This window comes from Chiloscyllium plagiosum, unplaced genomic scaffold (genome assembly GCF_037043375.1).
Source record: "Chiloscyllium plagiosum isolate Xiang-an unplaced genomic scaffold, Cpla_swu_hap1 HiC_scaffold_2, whole genome shotgun sequence".
Lineage (NCBI taxonomy): Eukaryota > Metazoa > Chordata > Chondrichthyes > Orectolobiformes > Hemiscylliidae > Chiloscyllium > Chiloscyllium plagiosum.
Window position 1 is genome coordinate 21,664,029 of NW_028270140.1, and position 20,117 is coordinate 21,684,145.

At 38.6% G+C, this 20,117-nt stretch overlaps 1 protein-coding gene across 5 annotated transcripts in view; it reads left to right on the forward strand.

The window, feature by feature from the left end:
• Window positions 1-20,117, forward strand: part of LOC122563792 (ephrin type-A receptor 5-like) — a 332,189-nt gene that overhangs the window by 255,867 nt on the left and 56,205 nt on the right. For all 5 annotated transcript variants that reach the window (XM_043718006.2, XM_043718007.2, XM_087995269.1 and 2 more), the window contains exon 9: window positions 4,263-4,330. In XM_043718006.2, coding sequence (XP_043573941.1) covers window positions 4,263-4,330 — 68 coding nt within the window. The remainder of the gene's footprint in view (window positions 1-4,262; window positions 4,331-20,117) is intronic.

Sequence of the window (20,117 nt, forward strand, 5' to 3'; positions counted from 1 at the left end):
TAAGGTGAGATAAGAGCAGGTGACTTAAAAGCATTGCCAAAGAGATAGATTGTTAGAATTATCTAAAGAGGGGAAAATAAGATAAACAGGTGAAGAGGTTTAGAGATAGCATTTCAGGGCTTAGGGTTGAGGCAGCTGAAGGCACAGTCAGATGGTGAAGTAATTAAAATCAAGAATGTTCAAAAGAATTAGACGACGGCAGATATTTGAGTGCTGTACAGCAGAAGGAGATTACTGAGAAAGAGAAGGGTCAAGAATGGAAGAATTTTCAAACATCGATGAGAATTTTAAAATCCTAGTGTTGTTTAACCAGGATAGAAGTAGGCCAGCATGCACAATGATGCTAAGTGAACAGCTTTTGGTACATATTAGGGTAAAAGCAACAGACTTTTGAAAGACTTTAAATCTTTCAAGTTAAAATTGAGAGGCTGTTCAAGAATGCATTAGAGTAGTCAACCTTGGAAGTAACAAAGGCATAAATGTGAAATAGATCAGACATAGTCAAGTTATATTCTCGCAAAGAATAAAAGGTGGTTTAATCAAATCTAGAGCTCCCTGGATGGCAAACAAGATGTTAATTAAGGTGAAGAAGAAAATCTATGCTTATTACAGATGTTAGAGCAATGGAAAACCAGGTTAATTCTCAGATGTTCAGAGGGGAAGAAAAGTAACAAATAAAAAAAAGCAAAAAGAGACAGTATGAAGAGAGATTGGTAGCTGACTTAGAATGGAATCTCAAAGTCTCTAACAAATATAATAATAGTGAATAGCCAACTCGTAGATCATTTCAGAGAACATCTCTAGGACACCCACACTACCCAACCCCACTTCAAGTCCCCCCCCCCCCATTCCACCAGGGACACGCAGGTCCTGCGTCTCCTCTATCGCCAAACCCTAACCACCCAATGCCTGGAGGAAGAACGGCTCATCTTTTGCCTTGGGACCCTGCAACTACACGGGATCAATGTGGATTTCACCAGTTTCCTCATTTCTCCTCCCCCCACCTTATCCCAGTCCAAAGCCTCCAGCCCGGCACCGCCTGCTTGACCTGATCATTATCTTTTCCTACCACCTTCACTCCCACCTATTACATTCTCAGCTACCTTCCACCCCCCAGCTCCAATACCTCCCATTTATCTCTCAGATGCCCATGGCCCACAAGCCTCATTCCTGATGAAGGGCTCTTGCCTGAAATGTCAATTCTCCTGCTCCTCGGATGCTGCCTGACCTGCTGTACCTTTCCAGCATTTGCAGTCCTCACTTTCTCCTCCTCCATAATAGTGAATGCATGATAAAAGGAGGTATAGGGCAGATTATGGACCAAAAAACAGATTTAAGTAGAAGGAAGAGGGAATTGCTGAGGTATTAAATGATTACTTTGGAGCTGACTTTTTGCACCTATGTGATGAGCAGCTGGATTTAGATGACCAGTAACAGATGACCTGTCTTTATTGAGGAAAAAGATGCTAACCAGAGTGAAAGAGGAGGCAATTAATACTCAGGAAGAGTTTTAATAAATAATAAGCAGATACTGAATAGACTGTTTTTACTTAAAGTCGATAAAAGCACCAGGATTGGATGAGATGCTGGGGTACTGAGGAAAGTGAAAGTGAGAGTGCAAATTGTTGAGGCACTGGCCATACATTTCTAAGGCTTCCTCAACTCGGTGTTGGTGCTAGGGGGCTGGAGAATTTACATTCCTGTTCAAAACGTGGTGTGAAGATAAGCCAAGCCACTACAGGCTAATTAGTTTACCATCGGCGGTTGGGAAGCTTGTCAAAACAATTGAGGACAAAATTAATAACTGCACGGACATTAATTTTAATTCATTGAAGAAAGCCAGCATTTAACTGCGAAGAGAAAAATTTGTGTTGAAATGGTAACAGAGGTTTAAGGATAATGCTGTTGATGTGATGGTCATGAACTTTCAAAAGGCATTTGATACGGTACTACACAACAGACTTGTTAGGAAAGTTATCACTTATGGAATAAAAGGAACCGTGGCAACATTTATTATATTATTTCAGTGACAGGAAAGAGTCATAGAGTCATAGAGATGTACAGACAGTAATGTTTAACAAATGATTTTCATGCTGGGGAATAGATTGTTCCATAGGCATCAATATTGGGATCATCTCTTCCTGATATATAATAAAGACTTCGTACTTTGCTTACTAACCCTAACCCTAACCCTTACCCTATAGCAGGATTCAAATTCATAACGTACAACTTGGAAGCATTGTGAACTGTGAGGAGGATAGTGTAGAATTTCAAAAGAACAAAGACAATTTGGAGGAATGCGAGGATAAGTAGCACATGAAGTTCAATGTCGAAGGGTCAAATGAGTCATTTTGTTAGAATGAATATGGAGACACAATGGAAAATAAAGATTGCAGTTCTAACGGGGGTGCAGAAGCAGAGGAGCCTGGACACCTAAATGCATTAGTCATCAAAGTTGGTAGGACAGGTTGAGAGTGCAATTAGTAAAGGATACTACTGCATGTAAGGCATTATTAATGGGACTATATAATACACGAGCAAAGGAGGTTATGTTGGAATTGTACAAGATGGTTGATCAATAGCTGGAGCACTGCATCCAGTTCTGGATGCTGCACTTTAGGGAAGATATCAAATGTTGGAAAGATTACAGAAGTGGTTTATGAGAATGTTTCCAAGTATGAGTAATTTCAGTGATGAATACAGATTGGAGAAGTTGAGATAGTTTTCCTCTAAGAGGGCTAAAAGGAGATTTGATAGAGGTATTTAAAACCACGAAAAGTCTGGACAGGCTAGATTCTTCCCACTCATAAAATTGAGAACAAAGGGGCTTGGTTTTAAAGTATTTTCACATCACAAATTAAAGTTCATGAAAGTATTGGTTAAAAACGTGGTGGAGGCAAGTTTAATTTAAGCATTCAAAATGGAATTAGACTGTTGTCTGAAAAGGAAGAATTTCTAGGAGATAGAGAGAAGGGAGTAGACCGGCACCGAATAAATTGCTCATTTGGACAGCTGGTGCCGACATAATGGTCTGAATAACTCACTTTGTGCTGTAACAACTGTGAGATTCTATTAACATGAGAATTTAACTCAAGCAATTACATTTTCTCAGTTAAAAATGAATAGTTTGTGCTTCGCTGTTCAAACAGTAAAATGCATATGTTTTATCACAGTTAAGCAATTTTATTTTTAACATGTCATGTTACATTTTTAGAATTTTTAATGGGCAAAGGATGGAGGAAAGAGGAACTGACCTATGGTTGTCATAGAGTGGTGGTAACAAAATCCCTTCTCTCTCTTTCTTCTTCCAGTCATTAATAGTAGAGCTAATAGAACAGGTATTAATGATGCTCAATGAACTAATTTAACCATATTAATCTGCTGCCTTCAAATGTCATGCCTAATACACCAGGTAATATGCAATTACCACTTAATGCTACAAATGAAATGGAATATTTCAGCACAGTAATTTATCCAGTTAGAGTGGAAGTGAAAGGTACAGGTGATAATATATTACACATTTTTATCAATAAACATATATTTCCAATGGATTTACTTCTCCAATCTGCCTCTACTGTACTTAGCTAATAGCTTTATTAAAGCAATGGATATAAATTGGGAATGAAGTTTAGAGGAGGTAGTTTTCAACATAATAAACCAATTTATGAAAGCTGGCTAGTTTCAGGCTTACTTAGATCTTTGTATCTTTTTTTAAAATAATGCCGATGTCATACATCTTGTATACATCCAAGGCTGTTCTCCATGTGGTGATCTTGTTTTCTTTATGTCCTGTGTAAAATTCAATGGGTAATAAAACTATTCTTTGAAGCCTTCAGAGAAAAGATCCTGAAAAGATTGATGTGAAATAGGAGAAAACCTCAGCACTTGACCTTCAAATGAAACGTTCTTGCCATGTTCTGTGAATGAAGACTAAACAGAGACCCTATGGCATTCCATCTCAGCCGTGGTTTTATATTGCACATTATTGCAAAGATCTTGTTGTGTGTGCTTAGTGACATTAATTTTACTGCTGGGGATATTTTTCAAATACAGTCTAATCTCTTATACAGCTGTAGCTTTTTCTATCAAAGGATCTCCAGAGACGGGTCTCTGCCAAGCATGACTTTGCTGCTGAAAGCCAGAATAACAGAACAGAGGAGGCCTCACTGATAAATGCCATCCATAACTGGTTTCTGTCTAGCTTACAACTTGAATTGGGAAACACATGATTAATGGATGTTTTCTTATTTGCTTTAACCTAGGCGGTGTGGATACAGTAAAGCTAAACAAGATCCAGACGAGGACAAGATGCATTTTCACAATGGTCACAGTAAGTCAGATAAAATAATTTATACTGTGGGTTTCAGGAATTTGGGGGGAAAGTAATCTGCAAAAGTTCAGTTAGAGTTCATTGTTGAGCATTTGGCTTCAAATAAAAGAAAATGGAATGTTCTATTCTTGCTGTGTATCCGTTGACGTTTACAAGGTTATGTTACAGCTTGCAGACAGAATGCCTTAGAATAATCAGTTTCTTAGAATAATCCTTCTATGGTATTGCGCAGAAACCCTCATAGCTAGCAAACAGGAGCAGTAATGGTAATAAAGTATACTTTATTCAAGCTATACTCATGTTACCAAAGTCTATTATTCCAACTCAAAAGACGTAAGCTTAAATCCTCAGCAAGATAACTCAAGCCTCGTGCAGAGCTGATGTTGAAATATTTATAGGCCATCCAGAGTTTTCAGTTTAAAGGTTCCAACTATTTGCCACTGTTCCAAAGAATTAAGGACTAGGTCTAGTTTTACTTTAGAGTTTCTTCACTGAGTCTCAACTTCTTGTTGGTAAAGGTAGATCACAACTGGATGAAAAGTGAATACTGGTGATTGTGGGTCCCATCTGTTGGTCCAATCTGGAATTAACAGATAAAATTGTAGCCCAGCCCAGTTGGCAGACAGGGCTTTAAAAACCTGAAAGCTGAATCTAATTTCATTGTCTTGGGCACGGAAGCTAGATTGAGAATTCAGTGTAATAGTGGTAGAGTGCGATGTTAATGCTGTCTTTTGAATGCATTGTAAAGGGCCTATCTGCCCTTTCTCGTGGACCTAATTATGAAGGCAATTTTCATGACTAGCATGTAGTTTGTTGATTCCCCTGACCAACATTTACCCATCAACCAACATCTCTAGAATAATTTATCAGGTCATTTTTCTTAAAGCTGCGTTTGAGTCTTTGATGCATGTAAACTGACTGTGAAAATTTTCCATATTACAGTAGTGATGCATTTCATTGTGCAATAATGGAGACGTCTAGAAGTTATGGAAGCATGATATAAATGCAAGCTGTTCTGTCCATCCTTATAAATCACTATCATCATAGTTTTGTTCAAATCTTTTCATCTTTTTTCCTGCATCTATAAACACAAAGATGTTAAAGGATTGCATGAAAAAGTATATTGTAAATAAATGAAGGAGAGGAAATTCTGAACTGGCAATGTCAAGCTATTTGGTACTTCACATATGGGTCCAAGCTGAAAGTTGACCTGATTCACATGTATTGAACAGTTAAAGCTTACATTATAAGTTCATCATCCTTTACTTACACCTTGCAGAACCTGAACCTTTACTCATCCTTCCAGTTTTCAATCATTAAGTGAATTGGATGATCACCCTAAATATATGTTGCTCAATTAAATATGAAATGCATGATCTTCAATGGTGTGTCAGCATTATTTGCTTTTCGATGATTATTAGTGCAATTGTGTTGGTTTTTGTATTATTATACTTGCCTTGGATTTTTAAATATTTAACTTAGTTTTCTGTATCTGATTTCATTTTACCCTTTACCCAAGATGTGTTTTGCCAGCTACTCTTACTTCCTAAGTTTTCATGACGTTTTCATGTTTCTCTCTCAAAGTATGTGTCATTGAAGTCTGAACATTAAGTCCACCCCTGTGAACAGGACAAACTTTGCAATGTATTTCATCTGGGCCTTGAATAGAACAATGAAAAAGGTGTTACTCATTTTTAGTCCTCCAGCACGAAGGATGACTTCATTCAACGCTATATACTTTTTTTGTCACCTATTTGCATCTGTTCATCAGTTGAATGAACTAGATTATAATGAGATAAAAATAATTAAGGTACAATATGGCATATATGGTGATCATGTCTACCATAACATTTGAAATGCCTATGGTAGAATTATTGCTGTCAATCCTACTTATTATATTAAGCTGAATTACTGATACCAAGTGAGGAAGGATGTCCACATGAAACCTTTGACAGAGGAGAAGCTCAGTCTTGATAAGGGGGCTTATTACATAGTATGTAATGGCTTAGTGTATTACATCTGAGTTATACATCAGGCCTCAGGCTCTGTTTAAAAGTTAGCATACTGATTAACTTCGTTGAACTTAGCACCTAGAACTAGTTAACTCCTTTTAGAGACAGCTGTTTACATCCTGATGGGTAGAGCTTGTGATGTCAGTTAATGCGTTCAGGTACTAACTGTCTTGTCATAATTTAGCCAGAATTTTTGTTTTTGATTATGAAATTCTTTAGAAGTTGTTTTAAATAAGAATGTTTGTTTACCGAATTGGCTCACCATAGCTCATCTCCCCTCAAGTCTGTGCCTTTATAAATGGCTGGCAACACAGTTAGGTTTTAAATCTGCCCCTAGAGAAAGAAACATTCAGGTTCAGTTCATCGCTATATTTTAATCTTGGTGGATACTTGATTCTCTGAATGGTCTTTGCAGAGGACATGCTGTGATGTTGATGCTGCTATGGAATGTTTGATACTCTTGGGCAATTAATTTATCAAATCATGTCAGAGAAGATTGCTGTGTCACTGAGGGAAGAAATCATCTTCTTTTGATGTTGGAATGAGGTAGACACATGTGATCCTTCCATTCTTGATTGGGTAACACTCTTATTTTGTCAGGTTCAATCATAGGCAGTAAAGTTGACTGTGATGTTTTGCTGCTGCTTCTTCTAAACAGCTGGATTGACTGAATCAAGTCTCCTGCTAACTCGTGCTGGTTGTGGTGTCAAGGAAGTCCAATGATCAGATTTTGAAGATTTGTTTACGACTGGAAGACAATTGACTAATCCCTCCAAACCTATGAAATCAGTAGTGCCTTTGATCTCTCAGTCACGAAGAGTTGTCATCCAACAACATAATTAATCTCAAGTCCTTTTATTTTCTCTTCCATGACCAATGAAATCTTCTCGTTCAGTAAATTTATACTGATCACTGGTATTTGGCTTCTGAGCTAGTTGAGGATTTTTAATGTGCTGTAGAATTACAAGAGCAAAGCATGCTTTTGTGTTTGGAATTGAGATGTGTTGATTTTTGTGACGATATCCTTCTGTTTCACACAGTATTGGTGTCTATATTTTAAGTCGACTCTCAGCATCCCTTTGAATTTGAACAGTGCTCTGCCTTTGCTATCCAGTGCTCTGTCAGAAGTTTGTAGCTCCATTCTCTTCAATTATCAGGTGATTTCAAGTAATACAGGAAAACTGGCCCCCTGTGTAATGTTTGAAAGGAGTTGAATGACCATTACGTGAATGATCTGTCATTTCTGGCTGAGATAAGTCACCTTTTATACCAAGGAATGGTTGAGTCGCATATTCCAAAAGTGGTTTATCACCATTTAAAGATTTGGGTGGTAAATCTTAGTAATTTCTTGAGATTGCTTCCAAAGATGCTCGCTTAAAGGTGGTTAACGTCTTTGTGCAAGGAAGCCTTATTATTCTGTGGTTCAGTTGTTATTTTTGATTTTTTACACTCTTTTCACTCACTGAGCCTTCTTGGATGCTTATATCATCTTTGCTTTGCTTTGCCTTACTGTTACCTTTTTACACTTTGCCACCTCAGCCAAATCAAACAGATTCCCATTACTTCTGTTTTGCCTTACCTTCAGCCCAGACACCTTCTCATATCAACAGTGATCAGTCAAGAGGTGGATATATTACTGTATGGCACCATGCCACATCAGTATCACACTTGCATCACCTGCCAGCTATATGTCAAATGCCATGTTTTAAAGTTGAGGGCAAGTTATTCTCAGTGAATTCAAGGGAGACAGTCATCACACTTGGGATCCTGAGACAATAAATTGAGAGAACTTCCAATATCTATCCAGGCTTGGCCATGGTCAGTCAGCCACTTGGGTAGTCAGAGTCAACATCCTCGTCGGGGGTGAGAAACCAAATGTCAAACTTCCCACCAGTGGCTTGGCCCTATTGTTTGCCATTTCCTCCAGGAATAAGACAAAGAGGTGGGTGGACTGACATGATAGTAGCTGGCAAAATCATTAGCATTGCTCCAGATTGTTGAAAGGTGGTGAGGTGTCCTGACTGACAAGGTATGAGGAACAGAGGCCATGCAGGGTTCGTATTCTGGGGGGAGGGAATGGATAGGTTGGTAGGTGCTGCTTGCATTATGAGAATGATAGGGCATGAGCCTTAGAGGGAGGTTGCTGCAGTAGCAGAGATGGAGTAAGTATGAGATAGCAGAGAGAAAGGCAACATGGTGGCTCAGTGGTTAGCACTGATGCCTCACTGCACCAGGGACCTGGGTTCGATTCCAGCTTTGGGCGACTGTGTGAAGTCTGCATGTTCTCCTTGTCTGTGTGGGTTTCCTCCAGGTGTTCTGTTTCCTCCCACAATCCAAAGCAGTGCAGGTTAGGTGAATTGGCCATGCTAAATTGCCCATAGTGTTCAGGGATGTGTAGGTTAGATGCATTAGTCAGGAGAAATGTAGAGTAATAGGGTAGGGGATACTCTTTGGAGAGTCGGTGCAGACTTGTTGGGTCAAATGGCCTGTTTCCACACTGTAGGGATTCTATGATTCTATGAAGCTTGTGGCATCCCAGTGGAACAGAGAAAGTCTTCTTCCTGCACTGCTGGGCAGTTTTCCAGAAAACTGATATCACTCTGTCAAAGATGACTACATTAGACCAGGCTGGCTAACTTCATCTATTAGGACCTCCAGATCCCACTCTGCAAAGAGGCCACCAATTTCTCTCATCTACTGTATCAGGGTAAATGTCACAAACATGCAGGGTGGCTCCAGACGACCAGTGCTTGACAAGGTGCCAACACCAACAGTCCTGGCAATGGTGAATACCTCTGACTATGGCAAGTGGGAGAATCAGGTAGCATGAGTGGACCACCAAAGGGACATGGAACACAGTTATAATGAGGGATATTTGGGATAACAGGATAAGAAACTTACTAGGCATCTTGCAGAGAAACCTCCATGAAATTCAATGAAAATGATACTTAGTTGATTTCTGGTAAGTTTCATCCCATTTTTCATTTAATGTATTTTTTTTAAATCCACATCTGTAACAGGTGCTTCTAACACCAAAAGATTTATGATTTTTTGTGTTGATTTATCATATGATGCTTTGGTGTTTATGTACATTAGAAAGCCAACAGTATCTGATGATCTTGAGCCGGTTTGACATAATATTCCCATCACTATCTTGTGAGGTTTTTGGATTTCAGCTTCTACCACCATCTGGATGAGTCTTTCCACTGTGTGATCCTCTTTTGATTTATAGATTTCCTTTAGATATGTTATGGAAATTCTGACAACAAGTCTGTCTTGAATCAGTTCTAGTTATAAATCACCATTATCACTAAATTCCGACTATGGGATAAAGATCATTAATAAAGTTGTAAACACCTTCTGCTAGAAGCTGCATTATTCGGTTGAATTTTGTTCTTTCCATTATGTGATTGATCCTTTTGTAATTGTCAAATGTTCTGACTATTATTAAAGGTACCTATTTATTCTCTTATATTCTTTTGTTTTAAACCTTGATCTATTCTGCACCTGCATGATTTAAAAAAACCCTAGCTCTTCCTTGAGCTCTGTAAGAAGTCCTGAAGCAATTCTGTATCTGATGAATTGTTCCTACCACACAATCGAGTTTACTTCCCTGTATGAACTATCAGTAATCTTAAACCTTCTTGCAAGTGTAATATCATTCTCCATTGCACGTAACTGCTGTTATTTCTTTTATTTAAATGATTTACTTAAAAGCTGAAGATTTTTTAAATTGCCAGATGTGGCTGGTTTTGCTGTTTCATGTTTTAAGTTACATAATGACTTAATTGTACTAAGTGTTGAATCATTGGATTTTTTTCTAGTATTGAAATTAATACTTCTAATTTCTGGATAATGATTACTTGCAAATAAAGCTCAATAATTAAGAAACTTTGTTGTATTAATTAAGATTTTCAACTTCAGCTGCTAATTTTCCTTTCAGAAATTTTCATTGATAGCTATTAAAGAGTCAAAAGTCATTTAGCACAGAAACAGACCCTTTCATCAAACCAATCCATGCCAATCATAATCCTGAGCTAAACTAATCTCACCTGCTTGCATTTAGCCCATATCCTTCCAAACATGTCTTATTCATGTACTTATCCAAATGTCTTTTAAGTGTAATAACTCGACTCGCATTCACCTATTCCTCTGGAAGTTTATTCCACACATGAACTTTGTAAAAAATGTTACTCTTCATGTCTTTTTCAAATCTTTCTCCTCTCACCTTAAAAATATGTTCCCTAGTCTTGAAATTCCCCACCCCAGGGAAGAGACACTTGTCATTCACCTTGTATTCACCTTTCATGATTTTACAAACTTCTGTAAGGTCACCCCCTCAAACTCCTACGCTCCAGTGAGAAAGTCCCAGCCTATCTTTATAACTCAAACTCTCCATTCCTGGCAACATCTGGTAAATTTTTCCTGAGCCCTCTCTGACTTAACAATATCCTTCTTATAACAGAGTGACCAGAACTGGATACAGTACTCCAGAAGAGGCCTCACACACATTCTGTATAATCTCAACATGGCGTCTTAACTCCTATACTCAAGTCTCTGAGCAATGAAGGCAAGCATGCTAAATGCCTTTTAACCACCATGGTTACATGTGACATGAACTTCAAAGAGTTATGTATCTAAAACCCCTAGGTCTCTCTGTTCTACAGCATTACATAGGATCCTACCATTAACAGTATAAGTCCTGCCCTTATTTATTTTACCAAAGTGCAATACCTCACATTCATCCAAATTAAACTCCTTCCGCTACTCCCACAGCCCATTATCCAAATGATCATGATCTCTTTGTGATCTCAGATAACCTTGTTCAAAAGCTTCTAAATGTTTCAGAATTATACTTCTATTTCTGCCAGAAGTGATATATTGAAGTGTTGAAATGCTTTAAAACAAAGAAATTTTGCATAGGACATAGGGAATGCACTCAGTAGGAGATCATTTGATTTTAGATCAATGGTTCCCCGGTCCAAATTACTGAAGTTAGAATTCAATTGTTAAATCTTTTTTAGGTTCAGTTTTACAGTAAAAGTCAGATTCTGACAAAGAACTGACAGCAATTAAGTAAGTTATTTTGCTTAGTTAAACCTGCAATTCCTAAATGTGGCAAACAACTATTAATCACCTGAATTAACTTGCCTGAATAAGATGTTGATTAGAATTGTACAAATATAAAGTACAGAAGAGGCTATTTGGCCCATTGAGTCTGTACGACCAAAACTAGTGCAAATCTACATTATTTCCACTCTCCAGCACTGGGTTTATTGCCTTGAATGTTATGATATTTCAAGTGCTCATCCAAGTATTTATTCAACATTGTGAAGTTACCCTCCTCAACTACACTCCCAGGCAGTGCTCTCCATAACCAATCACCCTCTGGGTGAGAAAACAAAACTATACCGAGAAATTAAAATGGAAAGTGACTCATCACGGCTCTATACAAGAAGGGGAGTTTCAAAGTGTACAGTTTGTAAAGACGCACTGTCAGAGGGAGGTGGATTCGAGTGAGACAGAGGCTGAGTGCATATATTATGGAAATTTGTTGAACATAGGCATTCAGTACCAAGGGGGAAAGAGCTGCTTTAAATAAAGTTTACTGCAAGAAGTGTGCTGTGTGGGACATTTGGGAAGCTGTACTTTCTCGCTCCCCCACCCCCCCCCCCCCAACTCTTTTTCCATCCGTTCATTTGGTTGGTAAGAAATTGCATTTAGGAACTATCTTTAAATAACAGTAAATTAGTGAAGGGATTTTTTTCTGCAAATAAATAACTATATTTGGACTTAACTGAGAAACATCAAGAATATGGGCAAGTCAGTAAGTGACGAATTCACAGTAGAATGTAGTTAACGTTAGAGAAGTAAAGTTAAGATATGGCAGCTCACCTTGGTCAAGTGGAATGTCAGACTTCACTGATATCCTAGATAACCATACATGCAGGAAATGCTGCTAGTTGCAGAAACCTGAGCTCCAGGTTTCGAAGCTCAAGTGGCAGCTGGAGTTACCATGGTGTATTCAGAGGGGGTCAATTTAGAATGGAAATGAGGAGATATTTCTTCAGCCAGAAAGTGGTGGGCCTGTGGAATTCACTGCCACAGAGCACAGTGGACGCCAGGACATTAAATGTCTTTGAGGCAGAGATTGATAAATTCTTAATCTTGCAAGGAATTAAGGGATATGGGGAGAGTGTGGGTAAGTGGCGTTGAAATGCCCATCAGCCATGATTGATTGGCGGAGTGGTTTGGATGGGTCAAATGGCCTTACTTCCACTCCTATGTCTTATGATGTTATTCACCAGAATGAGAATCCTAGAGTCCCTACAGTGCGGAAACAGGCCATTTGGCCCATCAAGTTCACATCACCCCTCCGAAGAACATCTCACCCAGATCCACCCCCAATGCTAATCCTGTAACCCTGCATTTTCTCTGGTTAACCCACCTAGCCTGTACATCCCTGAAGACAATGGGCAATTTAGCATGGCCAATCCACCTGAACTGTACATCTTTGGGCTGAGGGAGGAAACTGGAGCAGCCAGATGAAACCCACACAGATACGGGAGGCAGAAAGGGAATGGGTGACTGCCTGCAGTGGGCTACACTCAAAGATAAGATAGTTCTGGTTAAGATAGATTCTCTAAAAAAGGGAAAGGTAGAGTAAACAAAATAAATCCAAAGCTACCTGGATGACAAAGGAAATAGAATTTATATTTCCTAATCAATCTGTTCAGAGATGTTATTACATATGTCTGGAGCAAGTGAGCCTTGAACCCAGGTCAGGAGGTAATACTTCAGGATATTAAAAAATATCCTTTCATACACAATCAAATGGCTTTTCCTACCTCCAAATCGGTCATGTTTCTAATTGTTCAACCTACATGCAGAGCCCATTAAGGACAAAGCCATAACATCAAATGTGAGGGAGAGGTAGGGCAAATCAAAATGGAGTTGAAAGAAGATAGAATTCAACATAGGAGATAGAATTTAAGAGAAAGTACTGCGTGTCAGATGTCAGATAGAAAATGCAATTACGAACCAAGAAGATTATTAACAATTGAGAGGTGATGTGAAGAAGAATATTTGAGAAGCAGCAAGGAATTATAGGAAAAGATTGGCAACCAATCCAAGGGGAATCCCAAGTTCTTTAGGTGGCTCAGTAGTTAGCACTGCTGCTTCACAACACCGCGGACCCAGTTCACCTCCACCCTCGGGTGACTGTGGGGAGTTTGCCCATTCTCATTATGTCTGGGTGGGTTTCCTCCTGGTGCTCTGGTTTCCTCCCAAGTCCAAAATGTGCAGGATAAGTGGATTGGCCATGCTAAGGTGTATGTAGTGGTCCAGGGACATGCAAGCTAGGTGGGTTAGCCATGGGAACTGCAAGGATAGCGTAGGGGTATTGGTCTGAATGGGATGCTCTTCGGAGAGTCAGTGTGGACCTGATGGACTAAATGGCCTGCTTCCACACGGGATGGATTCTATGATTCTTCTATAGACACACACAAAGTAAATGAGTGGTAATAGAGGGAGTAAGGCTGATTAGGGAACAAAAAGCAGATTTATATTTGGAGGTAGGTGGTACAGTTGAGATATTAAATAGCTTACAACTGTCTTTACCAAGCAGTTACATATTACACAGACATTGTTACAGAACAGGAAAGTTTGTTGTTAGAATGAGTTAAAATTAATAAGGAGGAAATGTTCGATTGACTGTTGGTACTTAAAGTTCACGATGAGATGAGCTGAGACGCGATGCACCTAAGGATAATAAAGGAAGTGAATGTGCAACGGGGAAATCATCTTTAACAAAATTGCTTGAGTTTTTTTTTAAATGGGTAACAGAAGTGGTTGATGAGAATAATGCTGTTGATGTGGTATACTTCCAGAAGGTTACAATGCCACTTAGGCTAGTTACAGGTCATAGAATAAAAGGGACATTCATAATCTGAGTACAACATTGGCTGAACGATAGGAAACAGAATAATTCTCAATGATTGTTTCTCCCGCTCGGGGGTTGGGTTTTAGTGTAATTCCTCAGGGGTCAGTTATGGGAATTTTTTTTTAGATTTAGATCTTAGAGCACAGGGAAAAATTTCAAATTTGTGGACCACATAAAACTTAGGAGAATTATAATCTGTGAGGAAGACAGTGTATAACTTCATAAGGACATTGACAGTTTGGTGAATTAGGCAGGCTGGTGGTAAATGAGGTTTAATGTGGAAAGGTGAGGGGGGATGGAATTTGTCAGGAAGTATGTGGATGGGCAATTTAAAACAGAGGATACAATACTTAAGAAGGTACAGGTGCACAGATCTGAGCATATATGTGTACAGATCATTGAAGGAGACAAGAAGGTGGAGAGATCAGTTCATTAAACGTAAAAAACCTCGGCTTTATTAGTAATACCATAGAGGACAAGAGCAAGGAAGTAATGCTGAATCTGTAGAAGACACTTCTTAGAATTCAGTTGTCAGATTGTGCATAGTTCTGATGCCATATTATAGGAAGAAGGGGTACACATTGGAGAGTACAGATGAGATCTGTAAGCATGGTTTCAAGGAGGTGAGATAGGTTGAGATGTCATAAACATTTTCCATGGAAAGAACAAGGCTATGAAGATACTATATAGATGTTTTCAAATCACTGAGGATTGGGACAGAGTAGATAAAGATAAACTATTCCTGACTATAAAAAATGATCAAGAATAAGAGGACGCAGATTTAAATTGATTTGCAAAAGAAGCAAATGAGAGGTGAGAAAAACTTTTTCACAAACGTTGTTTGGGTGTGGAATGGCCTGCCTGGAAATGTGATGGATGTATGTTGAATGGAAGCATTCAGGAGAACATTGGAGATTAAGTCATTTTGAATTAGAAATAAATAATGTGCAATGGCATGAGGAAAAGGCAGAAGAATGGCACTAAGTCAAAATGCTCATTTGGAGAGCTGATGGAGATAGAGTTTACTGAATGGCTTCTTTCTGTGTCATAGTGTTTCATAGACTCTGATTTTTTACATTTTCCAAGATGGAGGAAAAACGTTTAGACCGTTCTCCTTTTTTTTTTAACTGATTTTCATGCCCTTTCAACAATATAGATGATTCACTCCCTTTCTACTTCTCTGTGAGATTTGTGATTTTTACACTCAAAAGAATGGTGTTGCTCCATTTTTGTGCATTTAAGGCTAATTTCACCTGTGCACCAAGAATTTATTTTAACTTCAAAATGATGCTTTTATGAATGTTCTTCTGCTTTTGCCATTTTCACTTGATTTAACCAGTCTTTGTACAAAGATTTTTTTCTTGACTTTCCCCAACAATTTTAAATAACTGTAATGATGCACATTTTCTAAATGAAGCAGTTGAAATCTTTCTTAGATTCTCAGGCTAGCACCTTTCCTTGAATGTAAGAACTTGCACTTTTCCACTCAGGGATCAACTTACTCCAGGTCCAATACTGACTATTTTATCCTGATGCTGAGTTGATTATCCCCCTTTTAGCTTTGGCGAAACCCTCTGTATTTGCCACAAGTTTTTTCAGGTATTTTTAATTCGCTATTTTGAGCTTCTACAGGCAGGCTTTGTATTGCTATTGTTTTAGCATATTTTCTAGTTATTGGCTGCTGTTTTCATGGAAGCACTTTTAAGCTATTGAACATTTGACATTTTTTAGATGGCTTCTGGAATTTTTTCAAACAAAATCTTTCTTCTTGAATAGTCATGCACATTGCACCGCAGAAGATTTTTCTATGCAAGCACTGTCCAGACAAAATCAGTACAGATGTCTGCCATGTTATATATCATGGTTGTGTCCACTGATACCATTAGACATGCTTTGGATAGACCCATTGCCACCAACATTCCTATTGGCATTAGTCTGAGTTACTGTTACAACATGGAGAAGGATACCCACTCAATGTCCACCAAGGGTGGCACAGTGACTCATTGGTTCAGGTTCAATTCCACCCTCAGGCAACTATCTGTGTAGAGCTTACACATTCTTCCCATGTCTGAGTGGGTTTCCGCTGGGTGCTCCAGTTTCCTCCCACAGTCCAAAGATGTACGGGTGGATTGACCATGCTAAATTGCCCACATTGTCCAGGGATTTGCAGGCTGGGTGGATTCGCCATAGGAAATGCAGAGGTACGGGGATATGGTCGAGGTGTAGATCTGAGTGGGATATTCTTTGGAGGGTTGGTGTAGACTCGAAGGGTCGAATGGCCTGTTTCTTCACTGTAGGGATTCTATAACTGTCTTTACCAGAAGAGCAGCTTGTTGTCAATAGATACAATAGGTTTATTACATTTCACGTGATAGCTACATTATATCCAAGTTACATGATAATTTCTTGTGAGACCTCAAGCTCGACTTAAGAGCAAGGAATCATTGCTAGTTAGCTACATTAAACTTAGCACTTAGGACTGATTAGATCTTTCTGGGAAAATTCTGAAATATGGAGTTTAGCTTTGGATAACATTTCACCCTTTCAGGTACCAATTTCCTGACACAATAATTATGCGTATCCAGTTTTAAAAATAAGAGTTTTGTTTCAACTACAGCAACATCATTTGCCTTCTGTACAGATTCTTTGTTGGCTTGTCATGTTTAGACTTTGTGTCAACAAAAAAGAAATGCACTCTGACTAGGGAGAGAAATATTGTTCCCTATCACAAAATTGATCTGTTTGAAAGTGCTTTACAAAGTGGATTATTCTTCAAGCATAATAATTTACCCAAATATGAGTGGTTAAGTAGCCATTCCACAGCAATGGACAGGATTGATATATATATATAAGCAATGACAGTCAAAAAGTGCCATGCTGGAAAAGCACAGCCGCTCAGGCAGCATGCGAGGAGCTGGAGAATCAACATTTAGGGCAGATGAGCCTGTGTTTATTTTGGCAGTGTTGGTCGAACATGACATGCTTTTGACCAGGACTCCATGCTTTTCTTCCAATAATGTTGAGGAATGTTTAATGTCAAATCAAACAAGTGGCTAAGATGTTGTTTTAGAATCTCATCTAATGGACTATGTCTCCAGAAGTGCAACACTGAATCATTGATATACTTGAGTTGCAAACTTGATTTTGTGCTCAGATCAAAGATGGCACTCAATCCTTCTTCACCACTCTCCAGTAAATGAACTAAGTTTATCTGCAACAAAGACTGCACCATTTGTTTGGGAATTAACAGGAACATGCGAACATGTTCCTTTTCTCTTGCTCTCACTTCCCAGGACCTTGCTGATATTATTCAAGGTGTCTGTGTCTCTTTCGTGGCACCAAGATTTTCTATCCTCACCCATTGCTATACGTTCTGAATAACCCTAAATAGTTTCACCCTTTGATAGAGGACCAGAAAAGTTCAATACACCTACCAACCTTGTTGGCATTGAGCTGCTTCTCACACCTGGGAAACTGGCATATAGTTGGCATATAGCTTCCTCTGAAAATTTTCTGTCAATCACTTTTAGTATTTGAGAATGTGGTGAATTATTTCCAACATGAGTCAAATGATGTCTGATCAAATGGTACTGGGATCTAAAGGAAGAAGGGGTTACCTGCTGAACCATGTCACTGAATATATTTCATTGGTCTGAAATGGAATGGTATCTACTTCTCATCTGTCTAAGGCTCCCAGAACCTGCTGGTGAAATTTCTACATGGTTACAGCAGTGATCAGAGGTTTCAAAACTGTTTAGAAGGATTTGTAACCTATAAACATAAACATGATTTAGAGACGCCGCTGCTGGACTGGGGTGTACAAAGTTAAAAATTGCCCAACACCAGGTTATAGTCCAACAGGTTTATTTGGAAGCACTAGCTTTCAGAATGCTGCTCCAATCGCTTGATGAAGGAGCAGTGCTCCGAAAGCTAGTGCTTCCAAATAAACATGTTGGACTATAACCTGGTGTTGTGTGACTTTTAACTTTATACAGGTAAAGGCAGGAAGGTGAAAAGACTTTGGCCTGGCAGAATGGACTGAAGACAAACACTCACAAGAGTAATTGGAGCAACTCATCGTTATCCAAGCCCCATGACAGCTGACTAGAAATGCACAAAATAATGAATAAAAATTAGCCCTTTTAATAATGCCAGTGGAATGGAGTAGGGCATGTCTTTCCTGCAGCTGGCAGCATGTCTTTGGTGAATTGAATTGAATTGAATTGAATGTCACGTGTACTGAGGCATAGTGAAAATCTTTGTCTTGTGAGCAACACAGGCAGATCACATAGTTAAGTAGCATAGATAAGTAAATAATAGGTAAACAGTGGCAAAAACAAAAACATAGGTACAGGCGAATGCTAAGCTTTTGTGAGTCCATTCAGTGAGTGAGAAGAGGATGTCTTTGAATAGACCAGTGCAATCCCAGTTTGGAATGCATGCATTAAATTATCTTCAGGGCAATTCTGGAGCCAAATTTCTCAGCCTATGTGCATTCTGGTTCCCTGCATGCTTCCCACAATATTATACTGCCCTGCATACTTGAGAGGCCGTAGGCTTCTTCCCAGATAATGCAACAAAATAATGTCATTAATACTCCGCAAATCAGTGTTTACTCCAGCAAATCATTCCCCGTAAATGACTGTAAATCAGAATGACATTAATCAAGACTTGGAAAGATTTGAGCTTATCAGGAATAGCCAGCGTGGGTTTGTGCTTCAGAGAGTTAATTGATTGCTTCTTTTAATAAATTGCATTCATATAATTAAATGAAATCCATTAGAAGATATTTGTTGATTTTGATAAAGCTTTGGATAAGATCTCACAAAAGATATTCACATTAAAGCACATGATCTTAAAGACAATATATATAATCAAATGAATAGGAGTATGGAAACATGTATGTTTGTTCTCATTGTCATGGTATGAGTCATATGTCTAAGATTTTTCATATAAATAAAAGTACTTGGACAAAGACAAATAAGAAATAATATCAGAGGCTGCAGCAGCTGGCCAAATATAGGAAGAACGCATGGTAGCGAAGATAACTTGGAAGAGTGGGCTGAGAAGTTGCAGAGGGGTGAAAGTGAGGACTGCAGATGATGGAGATCAGAGTTAAGATTAGAGTGGTGCTGGAAAAGCACAGCAGGTCAGGCAGTATCTGAGGAACAGGAAAATCGATGTTTCGAGCGAAAGCCCCTCATCAGGAATCATGATCCTGAGGAGTTGCAGATACAATTTCACTTGACTTTTAATTGATGCATATGTCTTGTGGAAAATGCAGTCAAATAATGTGCAATCCAAATAGAGTAAAGAAAATCAATGGTGTTCATCTTGAAAAGTGGGGTAGAAGTTGGAGTGATTATAATAGAGGCAAATTATATCTCAGTTTCATGGGGAAATTGCATACAAGCTCACACAAAATGTTGAATTTTTTAGACAACCATCAACAATAGGGGCATGCAATTTTGAAGTCAGCATCTGACATAAGACTGGTCAATGCAGTAAGTCGTGAAGTTGCAGCTAAACAGGCAAATTAAATTTAATGTGGGTAAGACTAAAGTTGTGCACTTTGAAAGAAACAACATGAAGAAGGAACTTTGTTTAAATGGTATGATTTTGAGCAAATGGAGTAAAGAATGCAAACCTATAATTTGAAATAACTAGGGGGAGTTGATAAGGCAGTCCATATCATATATAGCATATTTGGATGGAAGCACATTGGACATAAAACAAGGGAGCCATACTAAACCATTAAACCATTGGTTAGGTCTCAACTAGAGTATTGCATAAAATTTTAATTACTGCCTTTGAAGAAGGATTCATGGTCTTG